Raw genomic sequence first — 23111 nt, forward strand, 5'->3', positions numbered from 1 at the left:
GCCCATCTCGCATTATGATGACTCTGGGTGGTTTACAAGCAGTTAAAAATAAAAGATTAAAATATCATTAAAACAAATACAATATAAATATAAATACATAAATATAAAAATGCAAGATATAAAATATAAAATCCAAGATGGTGAGTAACAGTGTTATCATTGGCCCCATCAAGATGCCAACCACCCCCATGATTGACTATCCCCCCTCTCACCCCAAGTGAGGTGGCACAACCAAGTCTTAACCCCCTTTTGGAAGGCCAGGAGAGCGGGGGCCTGTCTCGCCTCTGGGGGTAACTTACATCTTTCACTTTTGCTGGTTAAGCTCCTAGGGGGCGCCATAATCTACTGCGTGAGATATGGAGAATTTCAAACAGATTCTTTCTGACTTTCACCAAGATTTTAAACAGATTTCTTCTGACTTCTATCAAGCTTTTATGCAAGATATCCGGGACATTGTGGAAAATATGAGATCTAAAATGTGCCATCAGGTTGGGGATGTGGTGGATGAAACTGAGGAATTTAAGAGCAATAGAAAGGATTTTTTTAAGACTGAGATTGGATTTTTATCGAGATGCTGGATGAAGACTGGATAATGGAGTTGGAGAAATCTAAGGGAGAGTGTGATCTGCAAGCCATAAGTAAAATCGATCTCCTGGTGGAATGCAATGAAAAGAACCTGGAATCTCTGAGGGGGCAGTTGGGCTGTGATTCTTTCAAGAGGAAAGCTCTGTGCACATTGTGGGGCTATGTAACTGCTTTGGTTTATTTTGAAGTGGGATAAGGGTTGAAGAATGTTCACCTGGTTTGCTTTAAGGATTTGACTGATGCTACTTGCCTTAAAAGATTTGGATTTACTGTTTTGCATTGGCTTTGTTTTTTGGGTTTATTAAGATTAAAATCGTTAAAACTATTGTATTAGGGTTAAAGAATGTTTATCTGGTTTGCTTTAAGGATGTGATTGATGTTATTCCCTTTTAAAGATATGGAATTACTGTTTTGAATTGTCTTTGTTTTTTTGGGTTAAGATTGGGATTATTAAAATTGTTGTACTATTAAGCATATTAGCAGACAACTTATGTGCTCTTTAATTTGATTCTTATTTGATTCTTATTATAGTAGACAGAAATGTATAGAATAGTGGTAGGAAGGAAATAATTAAATATGTTTTATCTTTTGGAGGGGAGAAAGATATTAAGGTGAAGTCTGATAGATAGATGATAGATAGATAGATAGATAGATAGATAGATAGATAGATAGATAGATAGATAGATAGATAGAGGTAGCAACGATTTTAAATTGCCTGAGATTTTAAAAAGCAAGCATTTGGGGATAAAAAATGACAGCCATTCCTGAAATAGAGGCAAAATGAAAAGGTCATCTTTGAGATGGGTCGATCAGCTAGTTCAGTCATCACAATTCTTTTTGTTAGCCGCAGTGGCATTCTTAAATTTACTGATGTATATTACTGACACTCAGTATCGGAGACTGCAATGAACGGACAAGACAGTCACTTTAATAGTCATGTGATTTTATTGTACAGAACTGCTACAATCATCTCTTACTATGACATCTGCAGTGGTAAACTTGTGCCTCCATTCACCACACCCCTGCATGTGCTGCTTAGACTGGTTGTGGAATATCTTGCCAGGATGCAGCTTTGTTCTGCAGAAACAGGAGGACACCCCCCAAAAAACACACATTATTATAACAAAGTGATTTCGTTAGTTGAAATGAATAATGACTCGGTTCTAAAAACGACTTGTAGATCTTTCAAATATCCATCTTCAAATATAAACACCACAATATAAAATGTAGAACATTTCTATTCTGCTGCCTAGGCAGGAGCAGGGCTTGGCTTTGCCTCTTGCATTTTCCCCCCTTAATTCTGTGCTTTTCCATTGTCTCAAAGAGGTAGTTAAGAAGTACACCTTGTCACTGGTAAAAAGGACCTGGAGCCATCTCCTTGCAGTGTCTCTTTATCTTCAATAGGGTGCAACAGCAGTTACACGCCCAAAGAGGCTTCTCTACCTCTCCTAAGACTGCCTGGGGGCAACTGTGCTTGGCAGCACCAACACTAATCACATTGCCCTTCCTGATCCTCCCTAGGTTCTTTGCCATCCCCCAAGGAGATGGCACTCCCTGCCCCAGCTATATAGCCATTGTATAATTAACATAATGTGTCAATTCAGCAAAGGATTGTTACCTTGTCGTGGTGCTGGAGCTTGAGCAGCTCAATGATGCCATAAGCTAAACCGTGAAGGGCCACCCAAGACGGGAAGGTCATGACAGAGAGATCAGACTAAATGCAATCCTTGGGGAAGGTAATGGCAACCCACCCCAGTATTCTTGCCGTGAAAACTAAATGGATCAGTACAACCAGAGATATGTCGGTATACCATCAGAAGATGAGACCCCCAGGTCGGAAGATGGTCAAAATGCTACTGGGGAGGAACACAGGATGAGTTCAACTAGCCCCAGACGTGATGACGCAGCTAGCTCAAAGCCAAAAGGACAGCTAGCGGCTGACGGTGCTGGTGGTGAATGGCGAATCCGATGTTCTAAGGATCAACACACCATTGGAACCTGGAATGTAAGATCTATGAGCCAGGGCAAATTGGATGTGGTTATTGGTGAGCTGTCAAGATTAAAGATAGACATTTTGGGCGTCAGTGAACTGAAATGGACTGGAATGGGCCACTTCACATCAAATGACCACCAGATCTACTACTGTGGACAAGAGGACCACAGAAGAAATGGAGTAGCCTTCATAATTAATAGTAAAGTGGCTAAAGCAGTGCTTGGATACAATCCAAAAAACGATAGAATGATCTCAATTCGAATTCAGGGCAAGCCATCTAACATCACAGAGATCCAAATATACGCCCCAACCACAGTTGCTGAAGAAGCTGAAGTAGAGCAGTTCTATGAGGATCTGCAGCGCCTACTGGACAGCACACCAAAAAGAGATGTTATTTTCATCACGGGAGACTGGAATGCTAAGGTGGGCAGTCAAATGACTCCTGGAATTACAGGTAAGCATGGCCTGGGAGAACAAAACGAAGCAGGACATAGGCTGATAGAATTCTGCCAAGACAACTCACTCTGCATAACAAACATCTCTTCCAACAACCTAAGAGACAGCTTTATACATGGACTTCACCAGATGGACAACACCGAAATCAGATTGACTACATCCTTTGCAGCCAAAGGTGGCGGACATCTATACAGTCGGTAAAAACAAGACCTGGAGCTGACTGTAGTTCCGATCACGAACTTCTTATTGCACAATTTAGGATCAGATACAAGAGATTAGGGAAGACCCACAGATCAGCTAGATATGAGCTCACTAATATTCCTAAGGAATATGCCGTGGAGGTGGAGAATAGATTTAAGGGACTGGACTTAGTAGATAGGGTCCCGGAAGAACTATGGACAGAAGTTCGCAACATTGTTCAGGAGGCGGCAACAAAATACATCCCAAAGAAAGAGAAAACCAAGAAGGCAAAATGGCTGTCTGCTGAGACGCTAGAACTAGCCCAAGAAAGAAGGAAAGCAAAAGGCAACAGTGATAGGGGGAGATATGCCCAATTACATGCAAAATTCCAGAGGTTAGCCAGAAGAGATAAGGAATTATTTTTAAACAAACAGTGCGTGGAAGTGGAAGAAGACAATAGAATAGGAAGGACAAGAGACCTCTTCCAGAAAATTAGAAACATCAGAGGTAAATTCCAGGCCAAAATGGGTATGATCAAAAACAAAGATGGCAAGGACCTAACAGAAGAAGAAGAGATCAAGAAAAGTGGCAAGAATATACAGAAGACCTGTATAGGAAGGATAACAATATCGGGGATAGCTTTGACGGTGTGGTCAGTGAGCTAGAGCCAGACATCCTGAAGAGTGAGGTTGAATGGGCCTTAAGAAGCATTGCTAATAACAAGGCAGCAGGAGACGACGGCATCCCAGCTGAACTGTTCAAAATCTTGCAAGATGATGCTGTCAAGGTAATGCATGCTATATGCCAGCAAATTTGGAAAACACAAGAATGGCCATCAGAGTGGAAAAAATCAACTTATATCCCCATACCAAAAAAGGGAAACACTAAAGAATGTTCAAACTATCAAACAGTGGCACTCATTTCACATGCCAGTAAGGTAATGCTCCAGATCCTGCAAGGTAGACTTCAGCAATTCATGGAGCAAGAATTGCCAGATGTACAAGCTGTGTTTAGAAAAGGCAGAGGAACTAGGGACCAAATTGCCAATATCCGCTGGATAATGGAAAAAGCCAGGGAGTTTCAGAAAAACATCTATTTCTGTTTTATTGACTATTCTAAAGCCTGGAATCCAAGGCTGGAGTTAAAATCGCTGGAAGAAACATTAACAATCTCAGATATGCAGATGATACCACTTTGATGGCTGAAAGCGAAGAGGAACTGAGGAGCCTTATGATGAAGGTGAAAGAAGAAAGTGCAAAAGCTGGCTTGCAGCTAAACCTCAAAAAAACCAAGATTATGGCAACCAGCTTGATTGATAACTGGCAAATAGAGGGAGAAAATGTAGAAGCAGTGAAAGACTTTGTATTTCTGGGTGCGAAGATTACTGCAGATGCTGACTGCAGTCAGGAAATCAGAAGACGCTTAATCCTTGGGAGAAGAGCAATGACAAATCTCGATAAAATAGTTAAGAGCAGAGACATCACACTGACAACAAAGGCCCGCATAGTTAAAGCAATGGTGTTCCCCATAGTAACATATGGCTGCGAGAGCTGGACTATAAGGAAGGCTGAGAGAAGGAAGATAGATGCTTTTGAACTGTGTTGTTGGAGGAAAATTCTGAGAGTGCCTTGGACTGCAAGAAGATCAAACCAGTCCAACCTCCAGGAAATAAAGCCAGACTGCTCACCTGAGGGAATGATATTAAAGGCAAAACTGAAATACTTTGGCCACATAATGAGAAGACAGCACACCCTGGAGAAGATGCTGATGCTAGGGAGAGTGGAGGGCAAAAAGAAGAGGGGCCGACCAAGGGCAAGGTGGATGGATGATATTCTAGAGGTGACGAACTCGTCCCTGGGGGAGCTGGGGGTGTTGATGACCAACAGGAAGTTCTGGTGTAGGCTGGTCCATGAAGTCACGAAGAGTCGGAAGCGACTAAACGAATAAACAACAAGTGCTTTGTACTATCAGATTGAGTACAAAATACTATGTGAAGTTCATCCAAGGCTTGTTCCCCTATGCTGGAAGAAGACAGGAATAGCTGGGATGGGATTTTAAATGGAACTGGCTTAAGAGATTTTTCAAGTCTCATATTGAGGTGTATATATGTAAACTTTTCCAACTTTTAGCCACTATTCTCTTCCAAAATGCTGTGCCTTCAGTGTAATTTATTTATTTATCAATCAAATTTTTATTACCACCCATTTCCCCCCACAAGGAGGGACTCTGGGCGGTTATATGTACACCTATCGCCTCACTTTTATTAGAGGGGATCTGATAGCCTCCAAAATAATCCACGTATCAAGGCCATTCCCTAAGACACAGGACCTGTGGTCCTGAATTACAATTTCCACCAGCCACAGCCAAGGGGAGTTTCCCTCTGTGCTCCAGGCATTAAAAATTCTGAATGCTTTAGATGTTTTGCTAGGGAACAGGAATTATTTTTCATAATTAAGGGACTTAGTTTTGTAAGAAAGAATTGTATAAAAGGTGACAACAGAAACTTCCCAGTCAGTGGTTCCTTTTTAAAATACTATTTGAACTGTTTTCTCCATCCTCCCTAACCTAAACATTTGTAAACTCTCTTGTGGAGTGAGTGTTTGTGAATAAATGAGATGGGTGGAGTGGGAAAGCTTTCCCAGATCTGCAGCTATGATCTCAGTGCTTTGCGTTCTCTTTAAGGTGAAGGCAAGTATCTTTAAAGAAATTATACTTTTCTCATAGCTCATTTTTATCAACTGAAATGCCTAGTAGCTTCTTGCCTGATCCTGAAGTGTTTCTTCTCCACCCCTTTTCCCCCCACGCCAGGCACCTTGTTTCTGTCTCCCAAACTAGTTTTTCTGTTGTTCATCTTACCCTCCAAGAATTCCACAGGGCTCAAGGAACTTCTGCAGTACAAGGGGATTTATATTCAGCAAAACCGGTTTCATCTGGAGGACAGAAAATAGTATCAATGTTATTTGCTATCCACCCCATAAAGCTTAGGGCAAAAGAATTTTATCTTGCATAAATCTGAACCTTCTCAACATTAATTTAGCGATTTGAAATAAACTAAATTTTAGCAGTGACAAATGCAAAGGCCTACACTTGGGTAGGGAAGAAAATCAAAGGCATGATTATGAAATTGTGAGGACCATATTGGGCATTAGTACATACAAATTTTATTATGCGTTATAGATTCAGAGTTCATAAAAGAAAATATATCTAATACAAACTACGGTGCAGCATGTTTAATAAAAACACCTATAATCATCTACTTTGCTGTCAGCAATGCACAAATTCTACAGGTTACAAAAAAAACTGCAACAGCAAGAGTTACCTTGGGATATTTATCTGCCAAAAGTAGTATATGCAAAAAAACCATAAAGATATAGTTAATATATATACGTGTGTGTATATACTCTGTGTCTGTGTGTGTGTATAAATCGTTGTGAAACTTAAATAATACATTATATGATTTCAGTACAGTAGTATTTGTACAGTATTAATTAAAGTTTATTAACACTCTAATGCTTAAACAACTTAGACCATTGAAAATAAAAAAGAAATATTACATTAGTATTAATTATGATTTAAAGTGTCAGTGTTAATGAGCATAAGATTATTCAGCTTTTTCATCCAGAATTAAATATAACATTACAAAACCGCTGCAGACTGCACCAAAGTATTTGTTGTATAATAAAGGTTTTGGTCTTAAGCTGATTACTTAGTATTAATGCTTCCACTGTATTGTTACTTAATGTCATTTGCGCATATTGTAAAAAGGAAAAAGAAGATGAACACAGCAAATCTGACAATTAAATGCAAAAAAATAAAGGAAGAGAAAAGGGGGGGGGGGAGAAAAAGGCTATTCAGTTGGTAACTTTCCCCTTGTTGTGCTTCTGCTAATTTACAAATTTATAAAAATCTCGGCCCCCTTAGAAGCCAGACTAAATGTTTATATTTGCCATGCTGCATGATGTATTGTACGTATGGGAACCATTTTTGCTTAAATTTGGTTAAACTTCTGTTGTGAATATATACTGTTAGTTTTGCCGTATTCTCCAAGTTTAAGGTCCCAAACAGATATTGTCGGAATTGTGTCTTTCTATCAATACTGGGCAAAACCTATTCTTGCTGCTGTGAGCATGTATCTCATTAAATTGTGCTCTTTCTTTGATTTTTTCTGGGATTATATCTAGTAAGAAAAATCATAGTTTCATTTCAAAATTAAATTCCAAAATTTTCTGCATTGTACTATGTATTTCTTTCTAGTACTTTTGAATTTTTCTACATGTCCAGTACATGTGGTAAAACATTCCTTCTGTCTCATAGCATTTCCTGTATGATTTGCTTATCTTAGGTATTATTAATGGAGTTATATACCATTTGTAGAACATTTAGTCCATAATTCTTCCAATTGTTGCAATGTGACTATTTCTTTGAAATTCTGCATCCATTTTATCATACAGTTTTTTGTTTGTTCTGTCTGTGTCATATCTGAGTATCTGCGTCATAAGAGGCACCTTAACAAAATACGTTGGGTTTGTATGAGCGTTTCAAATTTTGTTTTTTTTCTTAATATCCTCCTTCATTCTTAAGATCTGGTTTTATCCTTCCAGCAATTTGTAAATACATCAACCATGGTATATTGTGGCCTCCACAGAGTAATCCTTGCTGTGTCTTTAACCTGTTTGTAGAGTCTGAATGAACTGTGTCTGCATACATAATTACATTTTTCTTACTGTAATTATCTCCGACCTGGAAAGCATTTAAAGAAGCTAGAGGTGAAATTGTTGGGCTTATTATTCCCTTTGTAGAATTTGATACTTTTATCAAAGTATCTTTTGTCTAATAATATGTCCTTTAAAATTTTTATCCTCTTCTGTATTTCTGCAGCATAAATATCTATGTAGTCCATTGGCTAAGCTCCTTCCAGTACTGCCATTCTACTATTCAGGAATTTTATCCCCTGTTATCCATGAAAAGCGACTTGCCTTATGTTACAATTTAAAATTTGGAAGGGCAAGACCAAATCTCTTTTTGGAATCTTGTAAAATTTTTAGTTTAACTCTATTTTTTTTCCCCTACTCCATATGAATTTGCTGACGGTTTCTTGCCAAGGATATGGATATCTTAACGGATCACAACTTAAACCTAAGCCAAACAGTGTGATGCAGTTGCAAAAGGAAAAGGAAAAGGAATCCCAGGCTATATTAACACATATGTAGAGATCAAGATAAATCCTTTTTCCTCTCTATCCTGAGTGGGTCAGGTTGCACATAGAAGATGCCATCCAATTTTGGGTATCCTGTTTTGGACAGCCATTGACAAGCTCAAGCATGTCCAGAGGAGAGCTGTCCAGATGATAAGGAACATGGCAGGAGAAACCTAGGAGAAGACTGCAGGGAGACACGAGAGCTGGATAATAAAGGCATCTCCAACTTTGCTGGAGGTGGCTAAACAGAGGCTGGATAGCTATCTGTCAGAGATGCTGTAGTAGTAGACATTTGCACTGAGCAGGGCGTTCGATTAGATTAGATTTTCTCCAAGATCTTCCAACTCTTATATTCCATGGTGAATTTTTAAAGAAGAAAATAATTACGTAAAATCAAAAGTTAACAATCTTGCTTTACAGGGAATAGAAATTATCCAATTAAAGAGCAACTAAAGCACTATTCTGGCAGCAACTAGTCAACTTGGCTGACCTTGGAGGTTAAGCAAGTTTGGCCCTGGTTATTATTTGGATGAAAGGGGTACTCTGGATAGACTGGAAAAGCAAAAAATGTTCCAGAAGAAGGCAGTGGCAAACCACCACTTCCATAACATTAAGAAGCTATTCCTCAGGGCTGCCTTGTTGTATGGGAAACTGCTAGATGGACAGGATTAGAAATAGGCCTGGAAAGAAAAAGGAAGCAAAACACCTTATGCCTTATCAGTCCTCAGAAAATCAGTACTCCACCTGCAGTTAATATACTCGCACCCCAGAGCAATTTTTGTCAGTCCTGGTAAGATTGTGGGTGACAACACAGATCTAGAACTCAGACAGGCAATGATGTTTAAATTCTCCATTAAAAAATTAAAAAAGGATCTCAACAGCCAGTGTAGATGTGACCTAAACTAAGTTGAAATGAAACACACATATCCCGTGGATTTCTATGGTTTAATAAACTTAAGACCAGAATTATAACCTTGAGGAAAAAGACAAGAAAACAAAAGAAAAAGAAAGAGACCCCACTGAATGAGACCATAATGCTTCATTCTCCAGCACCCCACTTTTTAGAACGGCCAGGCAGATTGTGTCCAGAAAGACACTTTGTAAGTAGGCATGAAAGCCATTTTCAGTTGCTGATCCCAGTACTTAGTATTCAAAGGTATACTGTTCTTGAACATGGCCTTTCCATTTTGGTATAATTCATGTCTAATAGTTGTTGGAAGTCAATCCCCCATACATCTGTCTATCAGTTTTGTAAAGCTAGTGGCCAGCACTGCATATTCTAGAATCAAATTTTCTGTTAATCTTCAGAAAGAAAAGGGCTCCAGATGAAGGAACATTTTTCCAATCCTACCTGTTTCATAGTAGTCATAAATCCGTACTGATGCTGGTTTGAGATTGGCAACATTAAGTTCTTGCAACAGATTATATTGCATTAACAGATTATATTGCATTAAGGATATTTGTTGGCTTCAGATTTTCTTTCTGTCAGGCCCAGCCCAAGAACAACAAAGAATCCAACCAAACTCCAGTTCTTTATTTGCTCATACCATACAGACAGAATCTTGCCAGACTAAAGCTGCTCTACCTAACCTAAGGGGAAATAACCTGGGAGGCTTGAGGGAGGGGCTACTCTGAACCTCTTAGTCTTCCCACACTCCAGCTCTGGATTGTGTTGTTTCTTATCTCGCTCCCCTCCTTGGCATGTGCTTCCTCCTTTCTGAGAACCAGCAGCATTACTGAAGTCCATCGCATAACCTCCCTCTTCAGAGACACATTCCATCACACTTTCTGCTTTCTTTAATAAGAGGTTAGATAAAGTTCTAAATCCTTCCAAGGCAACATTACAGAATGAAATAATGTAATGGCTGCTATGAACTTTTACTTTTTGCAGGGTTGACTGATCAGGTAGAAATCCTGTGAGCATCTTTGCATTGATGATGGCCATGTTGGAATGATTACACTTCCCAGTATAACTGAATGGAAAGAAAGCCCAGACTGAAATGAATTCCTTAACTAAAATCATCTTCAGATCCATCAAAAATTATTATTTTTAACTGCTTATAGAAAGGATAGCAACCTGTGGCCTCATTTTTGCAGCCCCCAGAGCTGCTGCTGAAAAGAAATGATATAGTTTTCTGTAATTTTGAAGTACAAAACATTAAAACCACAGCATAAGGTCCAAAATTGGATTAACATAGCTTTAAAAACACAGAGGAAGATCAAGCTAAAGGTCCTTATGTTCTGTGTCAGACCATGGCCAGCTGGATGCAGTGGGGCAGGTCACCATCCTTGACTGGAGGGCAAGCTAGAATCCTGCTGCTGCTTTCTAGCAATCAATATTTAAAACATACGATTCAGGAGGCAGTAGATAGCCATTTGGTAACTTGATAAAAGGGGTCCATCCAATCCTGTTTTATAGATTAGAATTTCATTATGTGTTGGGTAATTTTTTTTTTATTTTCGTAGGATGACCTTGTGAGAAAGAGGGAAGAATTATCTCCACCTTACCAATTGCCATGTATGATTTTATATAGTTGTATCACCTCCTTCATTCCAAGCTGAAGAGCCCCTTAAGACCTCCCCAAAGCTCAGAAAAAATTTTTTGATTACGACCCCCTGCTATTTCCATTACTTCCCAAATATGGCCCTCAGACACCAAACGGTTTAGTTTAAAAATTAGCATTTCATTTTGGATGAATAGCCAATTTTAGGGACATGTTATGTATTTTTGTTAGAAGTTCTAGAATTTCAGTTCCTCAGAATTCTTAGATGGAAACCCTTTGGGCCAAGGTATTTGTTTATTTTCAGTTTTTTACTAAGACCTCAGACTTCATCTCTTGCCATCACAATTTGCCTCAGCAGCTCAGACGTCCATCCAGAAGATTCAGGCACTAGTATTTTTTTCTGAATCTTCTGCAGTGCAGATAGGGGGAAAAAAACAATATTTCAAAACTGCTAAATATAAAGCTGCTGTAGTGCTACAAGGTTGAGGGGGAGTAACATGCAAGACTGATGGGTCAGGCAGTTCTTGGGGATAAGAACTCTTCTACATAAGGTTTGAACCATTCTGAGATTGGCATCACACCCCAGCATTCACATTAACTTGTCCTTCTTGGGCAGCTGAGATTATTTTCTTCCAGCTCAGCTGCACAAAATCTGCAAAAAACAGAAGTGCAGATCTGAGACATGGAGCTCTGTGGGGCTTGGGGGTAGGCAGCTTTTCTGCCAGTGCCTAGCTCTCCCTTGGCTGGCTGCAATGCTTCCAGAGCACTATGGAAATTTTGGACTGAATTCGTTTTTTGTTTTTTTCAGCTGACTTTCCCTCTTTACTATACAATAATAAGGGGAGTGCACATTGACTGGAAACTTATTTTTGTGCCCCCTTATTGATCAGCTGGAGGGCACATTGGTTGGCTCTATTTATACTTGCAATGCCTGTAGTGAATATCATTATGAGCTGTTCTGAGTAAGGTCTGGGAAAGTGTTTGAGGATTGCTGACAGCATCATGTGGAAGCAGACATCCCCAGGGTTATCAAGGAGGGGCAAACAACAAAAGCAGGGTTGTCTTGTGGAAATGCACGTAAGCCATGACATCACATATACACACACCAGGGATGGATCCTGCCTTGAGAAGACACAACCCTACTTTTGTCATTCGGACACAAGCCTCTGAGCTTGTGAGCAACTTCTGCATGGAAGTACCTTCAGATGCAATTGGGACATATACTATAAGGCAGCCCTTTCCCAAGCTGCAACCACCGTTTCATTCTTGGAGGCAGGAAAAGAAGGCTGGAGGACAGGCAAGGGTTTTAGATGATTGACTGGTACATCTATCTTGCTTCAGCACACATCGTATTAGCTACCTTGTTCATTTATAAATATGAATTAGATACATCAAAGGTACCTGGCTGAGATGTTTATGGCAAACATTGTCTGGAAACACCTGCACAAGAAGCATTTGCCATGTGCACAGAAAGAAAAAAACCAGAAGACTTTTGTGCAAGGTTTATGTTGTACCTCAAAGTTGTCTGGAAAAAATGGAAAAAGAATATGGGGCTGAAAAACCACCTGAACCATTCCAAACATTTATATTGCCTGAGCCTAGAGCTGCTTTAACAAGTTAAGATTTCCACATGGGCAGGGTATCAGTGGCCACAACAGGCACACATATTCAGTATTGCTTCTGAATATATTTCTTCTTTATATCAGGTTCAGTTCAGTTGTTTTTCTCCTGCTAAAGACTCCCAGCCATCGCTGATTCATCAAAACACACACATCAATGATCTTCAAAAGCACGTACATTTTGAAACTAGAACTTGAAGAAAAACTAGACTGGGCCTAGATACTAATCTATAGCTGTCAATTTTTCCATCTGAGAAAAGGAACATCTCTAAGAACTTCCAGCATAGCTTCAGTTTCAGAGAGAGACCATCGTGGAATCAATGGAAGGCATTATGGCCCACATTTTTGTTAGCATGAAGGCTAATAGCTGTGCAAAGCTACTTTGAGAGGTGATAATATTGAGTAGGAAATTGGAACAAAGAGTGACAGTTGTTTAACCTTTTTCCTCTATTTTAATAGACTGCCACCCTAAGTCATAATGCAATGCTTTTTAACAGAACTGTGCACAAATGGCCTTTCCAAATTGGGGGGATAACATCTACAAATTCTCCAAAGGAAGAAGAAATTCTCCAGTTGTTGCTCAAGAGCAGAACTCCCTCTAGCAGTGATTATTAATACAGCATTGTTATACTAGAAAGGTACTAATCATTGATTGAATACATTATGACAGTCTGTCTACTGGACAAACATCCAGAAGAGAACTCTGTCATGGTGTCTTTCATTGGGATTTATTGAAATGTGGAAATCTGGAAAACAATTCAGGTAGTTCTTGCTTACTGACTGCCTCATTTAGCAACCATCTGAAGTTACAATAGTGTTAGAAAACAGCTTTGTGACCAGTCCTCGAATTTAAGACCATTGCAGCATCCCACGTCATGTATCACCATTTGCACACTTCAAAACTGGCTTCTGACAAGCAGAGTTAATGGAGAACGTGGAAGTAAAATCGCAAGTTGCAGTCACGTGATGTCTCGCTTAACAATTGCAGTGATTTGCTTAATGACCGAATGAGAAGTGAGGTTGTCAGCCCATTGTGATCACATGATTTTCTGCTTAGCATCTGTGGCACTTAGCAACGGAGTTGCTGGTCCCAATTGTGGTAGCTAAGCGAGGACTATGTGTATGATTATTGTACAATAAAAAGACACAAATGTGGCCACACTGCTAAGAAAATGTGCACTATTCTGCTTATGAAAATTTATCTGACACTCTCTTCCTCTGAAAGAATTTTAAAGCAATTTCTGTTTCATTCGTGCAACAGCTTCAGAGGATCCTGGATGAAATGGATTATCTGCACCCCTTCCAGTCAGGATTCAGGCCCTGATATGGGACGGAAATGACACTGGTTGCATTTTTGGATAACCTCTGGCAGGAGCGGAATGGGGGTAGTGCAGCCATCCTTGCTCTACTTGACTTCTTGGTTGCTTTCAATACCATCTACCATGGCATCCTTCTGGACTAGCTTTGGGAGTTGGGAGTGGGTGGCACTGAATTGTGCACTTCCTTCCTCCGAGGCCAGTTCCAGTCAGTGTTGATTGAGAGCGAGAGGTCCGGCTCTTGGCCCCTACTATGTGGGGTGCTGCAGGGCTCGGTACTTTCTCTGCTCCTATTTAATATCTACATGAACCTGCTGGCTGAGATCATCTGTCACCATCGGGTAACGTATTATCTACTGATGATGATGCCCAGCTATACATCTCCACCCTGGTGAGCTAAGTGATGTTGCTGATGGCCCTTCTCAGTGCCTGGAAGCTGTCGGGGTCTGGATGGGGAACAACAGGCTTCAGCTGAACCCAGGCAAGACAAAGTGGCTTTGGGTTTTGTGGTCTTCTGTATCTGGGAATTTACCATCTTTGGTGCACTGCCCCAAACAGATCCAGTGTGCAATCTGGGGGTCCTTCTGGATTCACAAATTCTGCTCAAAGAGCAGGTGGCAGTTATGGCCAGGAGGGGCTGTGCACAGCTGTGTTGTACACCAGTTGTGCTCATTCCTGAATCGGGAGGCTCTACTCTCAGTCACTCATGCCTTAGTGACTTCCTGAATGGATTACTGTAATGTGGTTCTACATGGGGCTTCCCTTGAAGAATATCCAGAAGCTTCAGCTGGTGCAAAATGAGGCATCGCAGGCAGTTAGGTGTGCTCTAAGAACTGTACATGTTACACCTCTGCTCCATGAGCTGCATTGGTTGCCAGTTTGCTTCCAGGTGCAATTCAAGGTGCTGGTTATGACATTTAAAGCCCTACATGGCATGGGCCAGGTTACCTGAGGGACCGCCTCTCCCTAGTTACATCTACCCGTCTCATCAGGTCCGGCAGAAGAGGCACATTACAGGTCCTATCAACTAGGGAGTTTCGTCAGGTGGGATCTAGGAAGAAAGCCATGGCCCCTGTCCTGTGGAACATTCTTCTCCCTGAAGTGAGGCTGGCTGCAACCCTGTGGGCTTCTGGAAGGTCCTCAAAACATGGTTTTGTCAACCAGCCTGAGGATTCCATGATAGAGGGGAGCCTGCTAGATGGTTACATGATGGTTGACGGAAGGCACTCTCTGTATTTCTTAAAATCTTTTAAATTTATTTTGGTTATATTTTTAATTAGTTTTCATCTATTTGGATTGTTTTATTGTGTATGCTGCCCAGAGTCACTATGTGAGATGGGCAGCTATATAAATGTGATAAAAAAATGAACAAACCACAATTTTTGCAACCTTGTTCTGCTCTTCCCTGTAGACTATGTGAATAGATACCTGTGTAAAGACACATCCACTGCCCTTCACATCAATGGAATATTCTCCTGGAACATCAGGCAAGGAAGTCTGTTGCAGCAATAGTCGGTTGGTATTATCTACCTCAAAGACTTTCTCAAAAGGTTTGTTAGAGTGGATCTTGACAGAATTCTGACTGTCCTCAGAGAAGGTAAGTTGGCTAAACTGAGCCAAAGCTTGTATAGCTACAACTGTGTCCTGAAAAAGAATATTGGCAGTGAGAAAACATCTGGTTTGTTGATTTACCAAAGACCTATTAAGACCCATACATCTGACCACTACTGGCAGCTTACATAGGGTACTTCCAGATGACCAACCTATCTGATTGAGATTGCTTCATTTATACATAAATCTATTTATCTGTCTTCTTTCTTTGCAACTCTTCTGTACAATAGCCCAGGAAAAGCAAGCAGATAATTAAATGACCACAAATTCGGAATAGACCAGTCAGAACCAATCTTTTGTTTGCAACTCCAGATGCATTTTGGATCCATGTCAATTAGGGTTTCATCTAGGATATGATGCTGAAACTCATTTAGTTGCCTTAGTTGATAACTGATGCTGAATATGCAACCTTGGTAGATTTCAATACCATCAACCATGACATCGTTTTAGATCACCTGGTGGAACTGGGTCCTGAAGGCACTGTTCTGCTATGGGACCAGTCCTCCTTTGTCATCTGGAAAGTGGTGCAAGCTCAACTCCAAAGTCATTGACCTGTTGTGGTCTCTCAGGGTTCTATCCTGTCCCCTATGCTATTCCACATCTATCTGAAACTGTGGAGTCCTTGGTGCTCTCTGAGCCTTGTTGTTTTCTTGCCAACGTTTCACTGCCAGACTAGGCAACATCTTCAGTGTGAACAGGGAGAGGGCCTTGCTCTCAGTTCATATACAGTGGCTTGCCCTGCTTGTGTTGTTGGGGGTGTTGTTCTCTCCTTGGGAGTTCTTTGATTGGGCTGTTGTTTGCTGCTTGGTTGATTGCCTGAGTTAATCGTTCCTTGATTAGGGTGTATTGTGCTGTTTGATGGTTCATCTGGTGTTAATCCTAGTGTTGATTTTTGCATATCTGGGTGTTGATTGCTGGTGAGGAGGTGTACTGGTCTTTTGGCTTTTCTACTGTCTCTTTTGAATGGTATGTAAATATTGTTTACCTCTATGTGTCTGTTGATGGCTGCTTTGTCTGAGTGCCAAGCTTCCAGGAATTCTCTGGCGTTTTTGGATATGGCTTGGTTTAGGATGCTCAAAATAGAAAAATAGAAAAAAATAGAAAAATAGAAGAAGATGAGAACATGGTGTCATTTGACATTACAGCGCTCTTCACATCCATAGATCCGGCACTAGCGAAAGAATCCATGGCCACAGTTTTGTGCAGCACACCCGACCTAGCCAAATACACCAAAATAGAAATACCCAGGTAATGGACCTCATCAACCTCTGCCTTACGACCTACTTTCAGTCTGATGGACAAATATACCAACAGATCAAAGGAACACCCATGGGATCACCGATTTCAGGACTTATAGCAGAGATTGTAATGCAGCGTCTGAAAAGGATAGCACCCCCACACATACAACCCAAAGTATGGATCCAGTATGTAGATGACACTTTTGTCATAATACAAAAGGAACAACTGAAAGAAACCCACAAGACCATCAAAAACACCTTTAATGGAATAAAATTCACAAGGAAGGAAGAAAACAACAACACACTACCATTCCTGGACATCCTCATCAGTAGAGGAAATGAGGGTAAGTTAGAAACACAAGTCTACAGGAAAGCTACCCACACCAACCAAGTGCTCCATTACCAAAGTAACAATCCAACCTTCCATAAGAGAAGCTGTGTAAGAACATTATTCAGACGAGCACTTACACACTGCAGCAACCCAGAACACCAGAAAAAGGAAAAATATCATCTGTACAGCATCTTCCAACAAAATGGATACCCACTCAACTTTATCAAAAAGTGCTTCACCACCCAACCCACTACAACCCAACCAATGGAAACTATGAAAAGGATAACACTGCCCTACATCAAAAACATCTCAGAAGCTACCAACAAACTGTTACAACTGTATGGCATCACCATAGCACAAAAACCAACTAAAACTCTTCAAAACATATTAAGTAACCCAAAAAACCCAGTAGCCCAAGAAGAAAAAACAGGAGTTATCTACAACATACAGTGCAAAGACTGTAACAGCCATTATGTAGGACAGACAGGCAGAAGACTAGCAGAGCACATCCACGAAGACCAACTAGCAGTCAGAAGACATGATGAGAACTTCTTAATCTCACAACACATGGACAGACTCAACCATAGTTTCAACTGGGAAGCTGTGAGCATCCTAAACCAAGCCAAATCCAAAACCGCCAGAGAATTCCTGGAAGCCTGGCACTCAGACAAAGCAGCCATCAACAGACACATAGAGGTAAACAATATTTACATACCATTCAAAAGACAGTAGAAAAGCCGAAAGACCAGTACACCTCCTCACCAGCAATCAACACCCAGATATGCAAAAATCAACACTAGGATTAACACCAGATGAACAACCAAACAGCACAATACACCCTAATCAAGGAACTATTAACTCAGTCAGTCAACCAAGCAGCAAACAACAGCCCAATCAAAGAACTCCCAAGGAGAGAACAACACCCCCAACAACACAAGCAGGGCAAGCCACTGTATATAAACAGAGAGCAAGGCCCTCTCCCTGTTCGCACTGAAGATGTTGCCTAGTCTGGCAATGAAATGTCTACAAGAAAACAACAAGGCTCAGAGAGCACCAAGCACTCCACAGTTCAACCCTGAGCTACAAATATTCGCTTCGATTGGTACTATCTGAAACTACTGGGGAACATCACTGAAAGCTTTAGAGTGGGGTGCCATCAGTATGCTGATCATACCCAACCCTTACTACTCTTTACTACCCAGTTTCAAGGAAGCAGTCAGATCTTGAATGTTGAATGTTGAATGTTGCTCTACCCTCAGTTACAGAAACTCCTAAGGTGACTTTGGGCCAATCACTCTCTCCTGCCCAATATATCTCACAGTATTGTTGCGGTGGGGAAAAATATGAAAAAATGTCATGTGCATTGCCTTCAGCTCCTGTATGAAAGGTGGGATAGAAATGTAGTGGACAAGAGATTTTCAAGAGACAGCTGTGGCAAGGAGTTCATATGCATAATTGTAACAAATGTGCCAACTACAACTCTTCCTGTGTTTGTTGATCTTAGCAACAGTTATCCATGTTTTGATTACATTCTGCCCATAAGAAAATACGGTGATGCGTTTACTGTAAAAAGCTTTTCTATCTGCATAATTTATTTTTATTTACATGTGTATCTCAATCTATTTTATTCTTCGTACCAACTATAAAGATTGATAAGAGAAAGCAAGGTGTCCTATGGTTTTAATGGTTGAGCAAGGATTAGAATACAAGCCTTCTGAGTTTCATGAACCACACTGACTATTTTTGCTTACAACTTTGGTTATTTTTCTTGCAGAATACAGATAAGTGAGAACACAGGGGTTCCTTTACCTGCGTGGTAGAGGAGCTTCCATAGGAATTCTGCTGCTGGGAAATCCACTGCGCGACCTGTGATGATATTGTCATTTGCTCTGGAGTTATGCTGGGTATAGTCGGCAATGCCAAAAGCATATAGCTGGCCATCTCAATCTCCGCAGACGAAGCACGTGGATAGAAAGAGGGAGATGGTTCTGCAGGTGGCCTGTCATCTCGTTCCCAGTGTAATGAGCCACCTGATAATTGCAAAGAAAGGCCCAAAAATAGTTCAGGTCACTGCTTCCATGCACAAACTTAAGTCCTATCCTCTCCGGAAGGGGAATGCAACAGCATCTGAGATTTGTCTTTTGCTACATGAAATCTGTATTATTCCTGTGCTAGAACTGCCACTTGTTAGGGCTGTATGCTTTTTAAAACTTTCATGTGCTATTGATCAGAACCATGCAAAGCTTTGAAGAAGTGCTTCAGTTTGGTGGACCTTTGATCCAATCACCCAATCAATGCAAATTCACCATTTAAAGCACAGATATGCTTTGAAGTTGAATTGAATCGGGTGTCTTTGAAACACACTGTAGCCTTCCTGCTATTACTGGGGTTGTTACAGACAACATACAATGTTGCAACTTCATTGCTAAACATGGCAATTGCAGAGAAACACTGAGCATGTGATGGGCTCCCAACAGTGACATAACTAGATGGCCAATGAGACTTATTTCTTCATTAAACTCGGCCTATTGGAGCTCTTTTGAGGTGGCAGAGTTAACCTTGCTTTGGCCTTTGTTCAGTTGTCTCAGCTTTTATCTTCATTGCTGTAGTCAGTCACAGGCCCGACTTTTGCTCGTTCTTGTGCTAATGCAATGCTGGTCCTGCTGATACAACTGGGAGTTGTTCAACACTGCAATCAGCACTCTACACATGAGCATGTAAGTTAACCAGTCCAGTATGCAGTCTTGGGTCAAATCTTGCCTTGAAATCTTGCACGAACTTGAAACAGAAAATAACGGTAAGTACAATAGGCATTTCTGAAGCAACATTCACTGCTTGAAACAGCATTTTTCTATCTATGGATTCAATGCCGGTAGCATAGGAATATATTGAAATTACAAGCCCTTCATTATGGCATAATGTGATCAAGGATGCATCTCACCTCACGGTAGGGAATGTCTGGAAGAGCTCAGTGACCACAGCCTCATATGACCTACTTCTGAGTTCTGTTTTTCTATAGATAGTTCCATCTATCAAATTTGCTAATCTCTTCACATTTTAGTATGGGAGTTCTTGTTAGTTGCTACAGCAAAAATAAAGAGTATTCTAGCATCATAAAAACCAGCAGATTTATAATGGCATACTGTTTATTTTTGGATAATAGTCCACATGCTGAACTGGCCTCTTGGGTTGCAGGCATAGTAGGAAAGTCAGAAAAAGAGACCATTGGCAACTCACCTTCCTTCTTAGCTGATTCAATCAGTTTATCCAGTAACAAATCCAGTTTGTGTTTATTATCAGCTAAGCCAAAGGCATAGGCCAGGAGAGCTTGGTCATAAATAGTAGTATTTCCTTTTTCTAATCCAGCCTCCAAACAGTACATGGCATTTCGGACCACTGAATGCTGGTGGGAAAAAAGTTGTCAAACAGTTTGTAGGCATCATGATAATATTAGGCAAATTAAGGTGTAAGCAATTTCAAGTAAATTTTACCCCCGCCCCCCGCCCAAAATCAGCCAAACTGGTGGCACAATTTACTGCCATTTGTATAAATTAAAAAACAACAACCCTTCCCCGCAAACTCTAGGAAACAACAGATTAATTATGACTTTGCTTACAGTTGTGATATACTACCTCTGCTTTGCATCATCGCTATGTACCCTGTGGCCCTTGTACTACCCCCAAATGTTATCCTTTAATAATAAAAGATTATTATTAATATTTTAATAAATGCTTAATAATAATTTGTTTAATAATAAATATATTTTATGGCCCTAAATGAAAAAAAGTCTGAAGATCCCTAATCTAAAGACTTTGGAGGACTGAAACAAATGGGAGAAACATTTAATACCTAGTTTAGGTCTTGTATAAGGTACTACATTCAGTACAGGAAAATCCAAAATAGAGTTTGAATACATCCTTTTTTTCAATATTATGCATCTCTGTATATTCATCATGCTTATTCCACATCCATCATATAGACACTGGCTAGCAGGATCCTAAAGTAAATTAACTGAAATCCTAATCAGCTAGATAACAGAAAATGAATACCGAGGTAGGAAATCCAGATTCAAGAAAAGCAGAGGTGATATAGGCAGCCAGTGAAAGCTCATCCTGTTCTCCTCCCGGAAAAACAAAATAGGTGCATTTAAAAAAGAAAAAAGAGGAGGAAAGATACAAAAGCAAATAAAATTTAGGAAGATTTTCATCCAGACAACAGTGGCGAAGGAAAATATTAATTACCTCTTCATGTGCTGCAGTGTCTTTCCAAAAATCAACCCCTACAACAGCTTTTTTGTTTATTTTCAAACATGTACCCTGCTTAGAATGGAAAGGACCTTGGAGGTCTAACTCCCAGCCCAGTGCGGGAACCCTCATCTCATCCTGGACAAATGGCTGTCCAGTTTTTTCTTGAAAACCTCCAGTGATGGAGCACCCACAACTACAGGAGGTAGACTGTTCCACTGCTTTATAACTGCTCTCAAAGTCAGGAAATTCCTCCTGATTTCAGGCTTGTATTTCTCACTGCAAAGGTTCTATCCATTGGTTCTTGTCTTACCACCAAGTGCTATGGAGAATATATTCACACACACTGCCCTGTGATATCCATTCGTGTATTAGAAGGCTGCTATTTCGTTCTGTTATACATAGGTTGCCATGAGTCGTAATGACTCGACAGCAACTAACAACAGCAACAACAACCATGAATTGATTGTTAGCTTTCTCTCCTTTACTAAATATATCAAGTTTCTTTAACTACTCTTGATAAGATTTAGCCTTCAAGCCCCTTATCATCTTTGTTGTTCTTCCCTGCATTCTTTCAAGTTCCTCAGCATCCTTTTTGCATTGTGGTGACCAGAACTGGACACAGGACTGTCCAGGTGTGATCTGACCAGTGCAGCACACAGCAGTACTATCACTTCACATGATCCTGACACTATAGCTCCATTGATACATTACCAAAAGTGCACTGGCTCTTTTGATAGTTGCAACACACTGCTGGCTCAGGCATTGTTTGGCCCCTGCTCGTTATCCTCAAAGCACAATTGATTGCAGGGGAGGGTGGAAGTAGGCTTCCTAATCCACCCTTTCCTGAACAAGTCAAGTGATAATTTCAAAGTGGCACTTATGGAAATCACTATGAAGCAAATTAGACTACAAAACCAACCACTGTTCCAACTCCCCAGTCCCTCAGAAATAACTTGGCCAACCAATGAACATCTTCACTTCTGCTGACCCTATCAGCCCCACCAACTAGGCCAAACCAGGAAATCTACTCCACAGGAAGGCTAAAACTACTTTTATTTAGACTGGCCGTAATAACTGAATCTTGCAAGTTCGATGGTGCTGTACCTCCTTTTCTTTATACTTCAATGGATTTGGGAGGCATCTGCCTGAGCTGAGTTTTAGACAAAGCAAGTGTTAGAGTCCTACCAGTGACTAAGTAGCTTTGGATTTGACCTCCTCAGTCAGCTGCCTGGTTGCAGTCAGATACTCCAAGATGTAGATGTTGGGTGCAAAGAGGGCCATGTTCTGTTCCCCACAGCCATAGGGCATCTGGAGAAGCTGCTGCAGGTTCTGCATGGCTGTGCCCATGAGATCTCCTATCAAAAATATATTGTTTTGTGAACATAATACAATGGAATGGCCATTCAGCAAGCATTTCATTGTTCTGGGTACAGCAGATGGCAACAGCTTTATTTTGTCTACAGCAGATGGTAACATTTCACCTGAACTTAAAGTTAAGCGCAGTTGGATCTGGTTAGTATTTGCATGGCAGGCTTCCAGGGAATACCGGGACTGTGGGCTACACTGAGAAGTTGAAAAAGATGCCTGAAAATAAAGTCAAACAACTTCTGTGTTGTCAAGAGAACTACATGGGTATTTCCCCAGGAATCAAGCCTGACCTGCAGAAGAATACATTGGTTCAGCAGAAACAAAAGGAAAGCTAAAGAACTTGTAGGTGCTCTGAGAGGAGAAAGTAATAAATGAGTAATGGGTGGTAGTGAAAAGACAAAACTTCTGAATTCCCATTTGGTCATTGTTATGCCACTGAGAGAAGGAGAGAACTACAGCTTAGAAT

The 23111-nt window shown here is 40.6% G+C and overlaps 1 protein-coding gene, 1 long non-coding RNA gene and 1 pseudogene across 2 annotated transcripts; all 3 read right to left on the reverse strand.

Moving 5' to 3' along the window:
- Window positions 1–1511: 1511 nt before the first annotated feature.
- On the reverse strand, window positions 1512–9835 carry LOC134492485 (uncharacterized). The gene is made up of 3 exons (XR_010067445.1): window positions 9763–9835; window positions 6071–6144; window positions 1512–1662 (listed from the first exon to the last, which is right to left on the reverse strand). It is a non-coding gene; the product is annotated as an uncharacterized LOC134492485 (long non-coding RNA).
- A 458-nt stretch (window positions 9836–10293) lies between these two features.
- LOC134491061 (ovostatin-like) lies at window positions 10294–21149 on the reverse strand. Its single transcript, XM_063294567.1, has 5 exons — window positions 21080–21149; window positions 20268–20433; window positions 18840–19060; window positions 15279–15494; window positions 10294–10384 (listed from the first exon to the last, which is right to left on the reverse strand). The coding sequence occupies exons 2-5, from the start codon at window positions 20410–20412 to the stop codon at window positions 10367–10369; spliced, it is 600 nt and encodes a 199-aa protein (XP_063150637.1). The 5' UTR covers window positions 20413–20433; window positions 21080–21149; the 3' UTR covers window positions 10294–10366.
- A 1319-nt stretch (window positions 21150–22468) lies between these two features.
- The window catches only part of LOC134490147 (alpha-1-macroglobulin-like), a 34007-nt pseudogene continuing 33364 nt past the window's right edge, over window positions 22469–23111 (reverse strand).

This window comes from Candoia aspera, chromosome 2 (genome assembly GCF_035149785.1).
Source record: "Candoia aspera isolate rCanAsp1 chromosome 2, rCanAsp1.hap2, whole genome shotgun sequence".
In the NCBI taxonomy this organism is placed as follows: Eukaryota; Metazoa; Chordata; class Lepidosauria; order Squamata; family Boidae; genus Candoia; species Candoia aspera.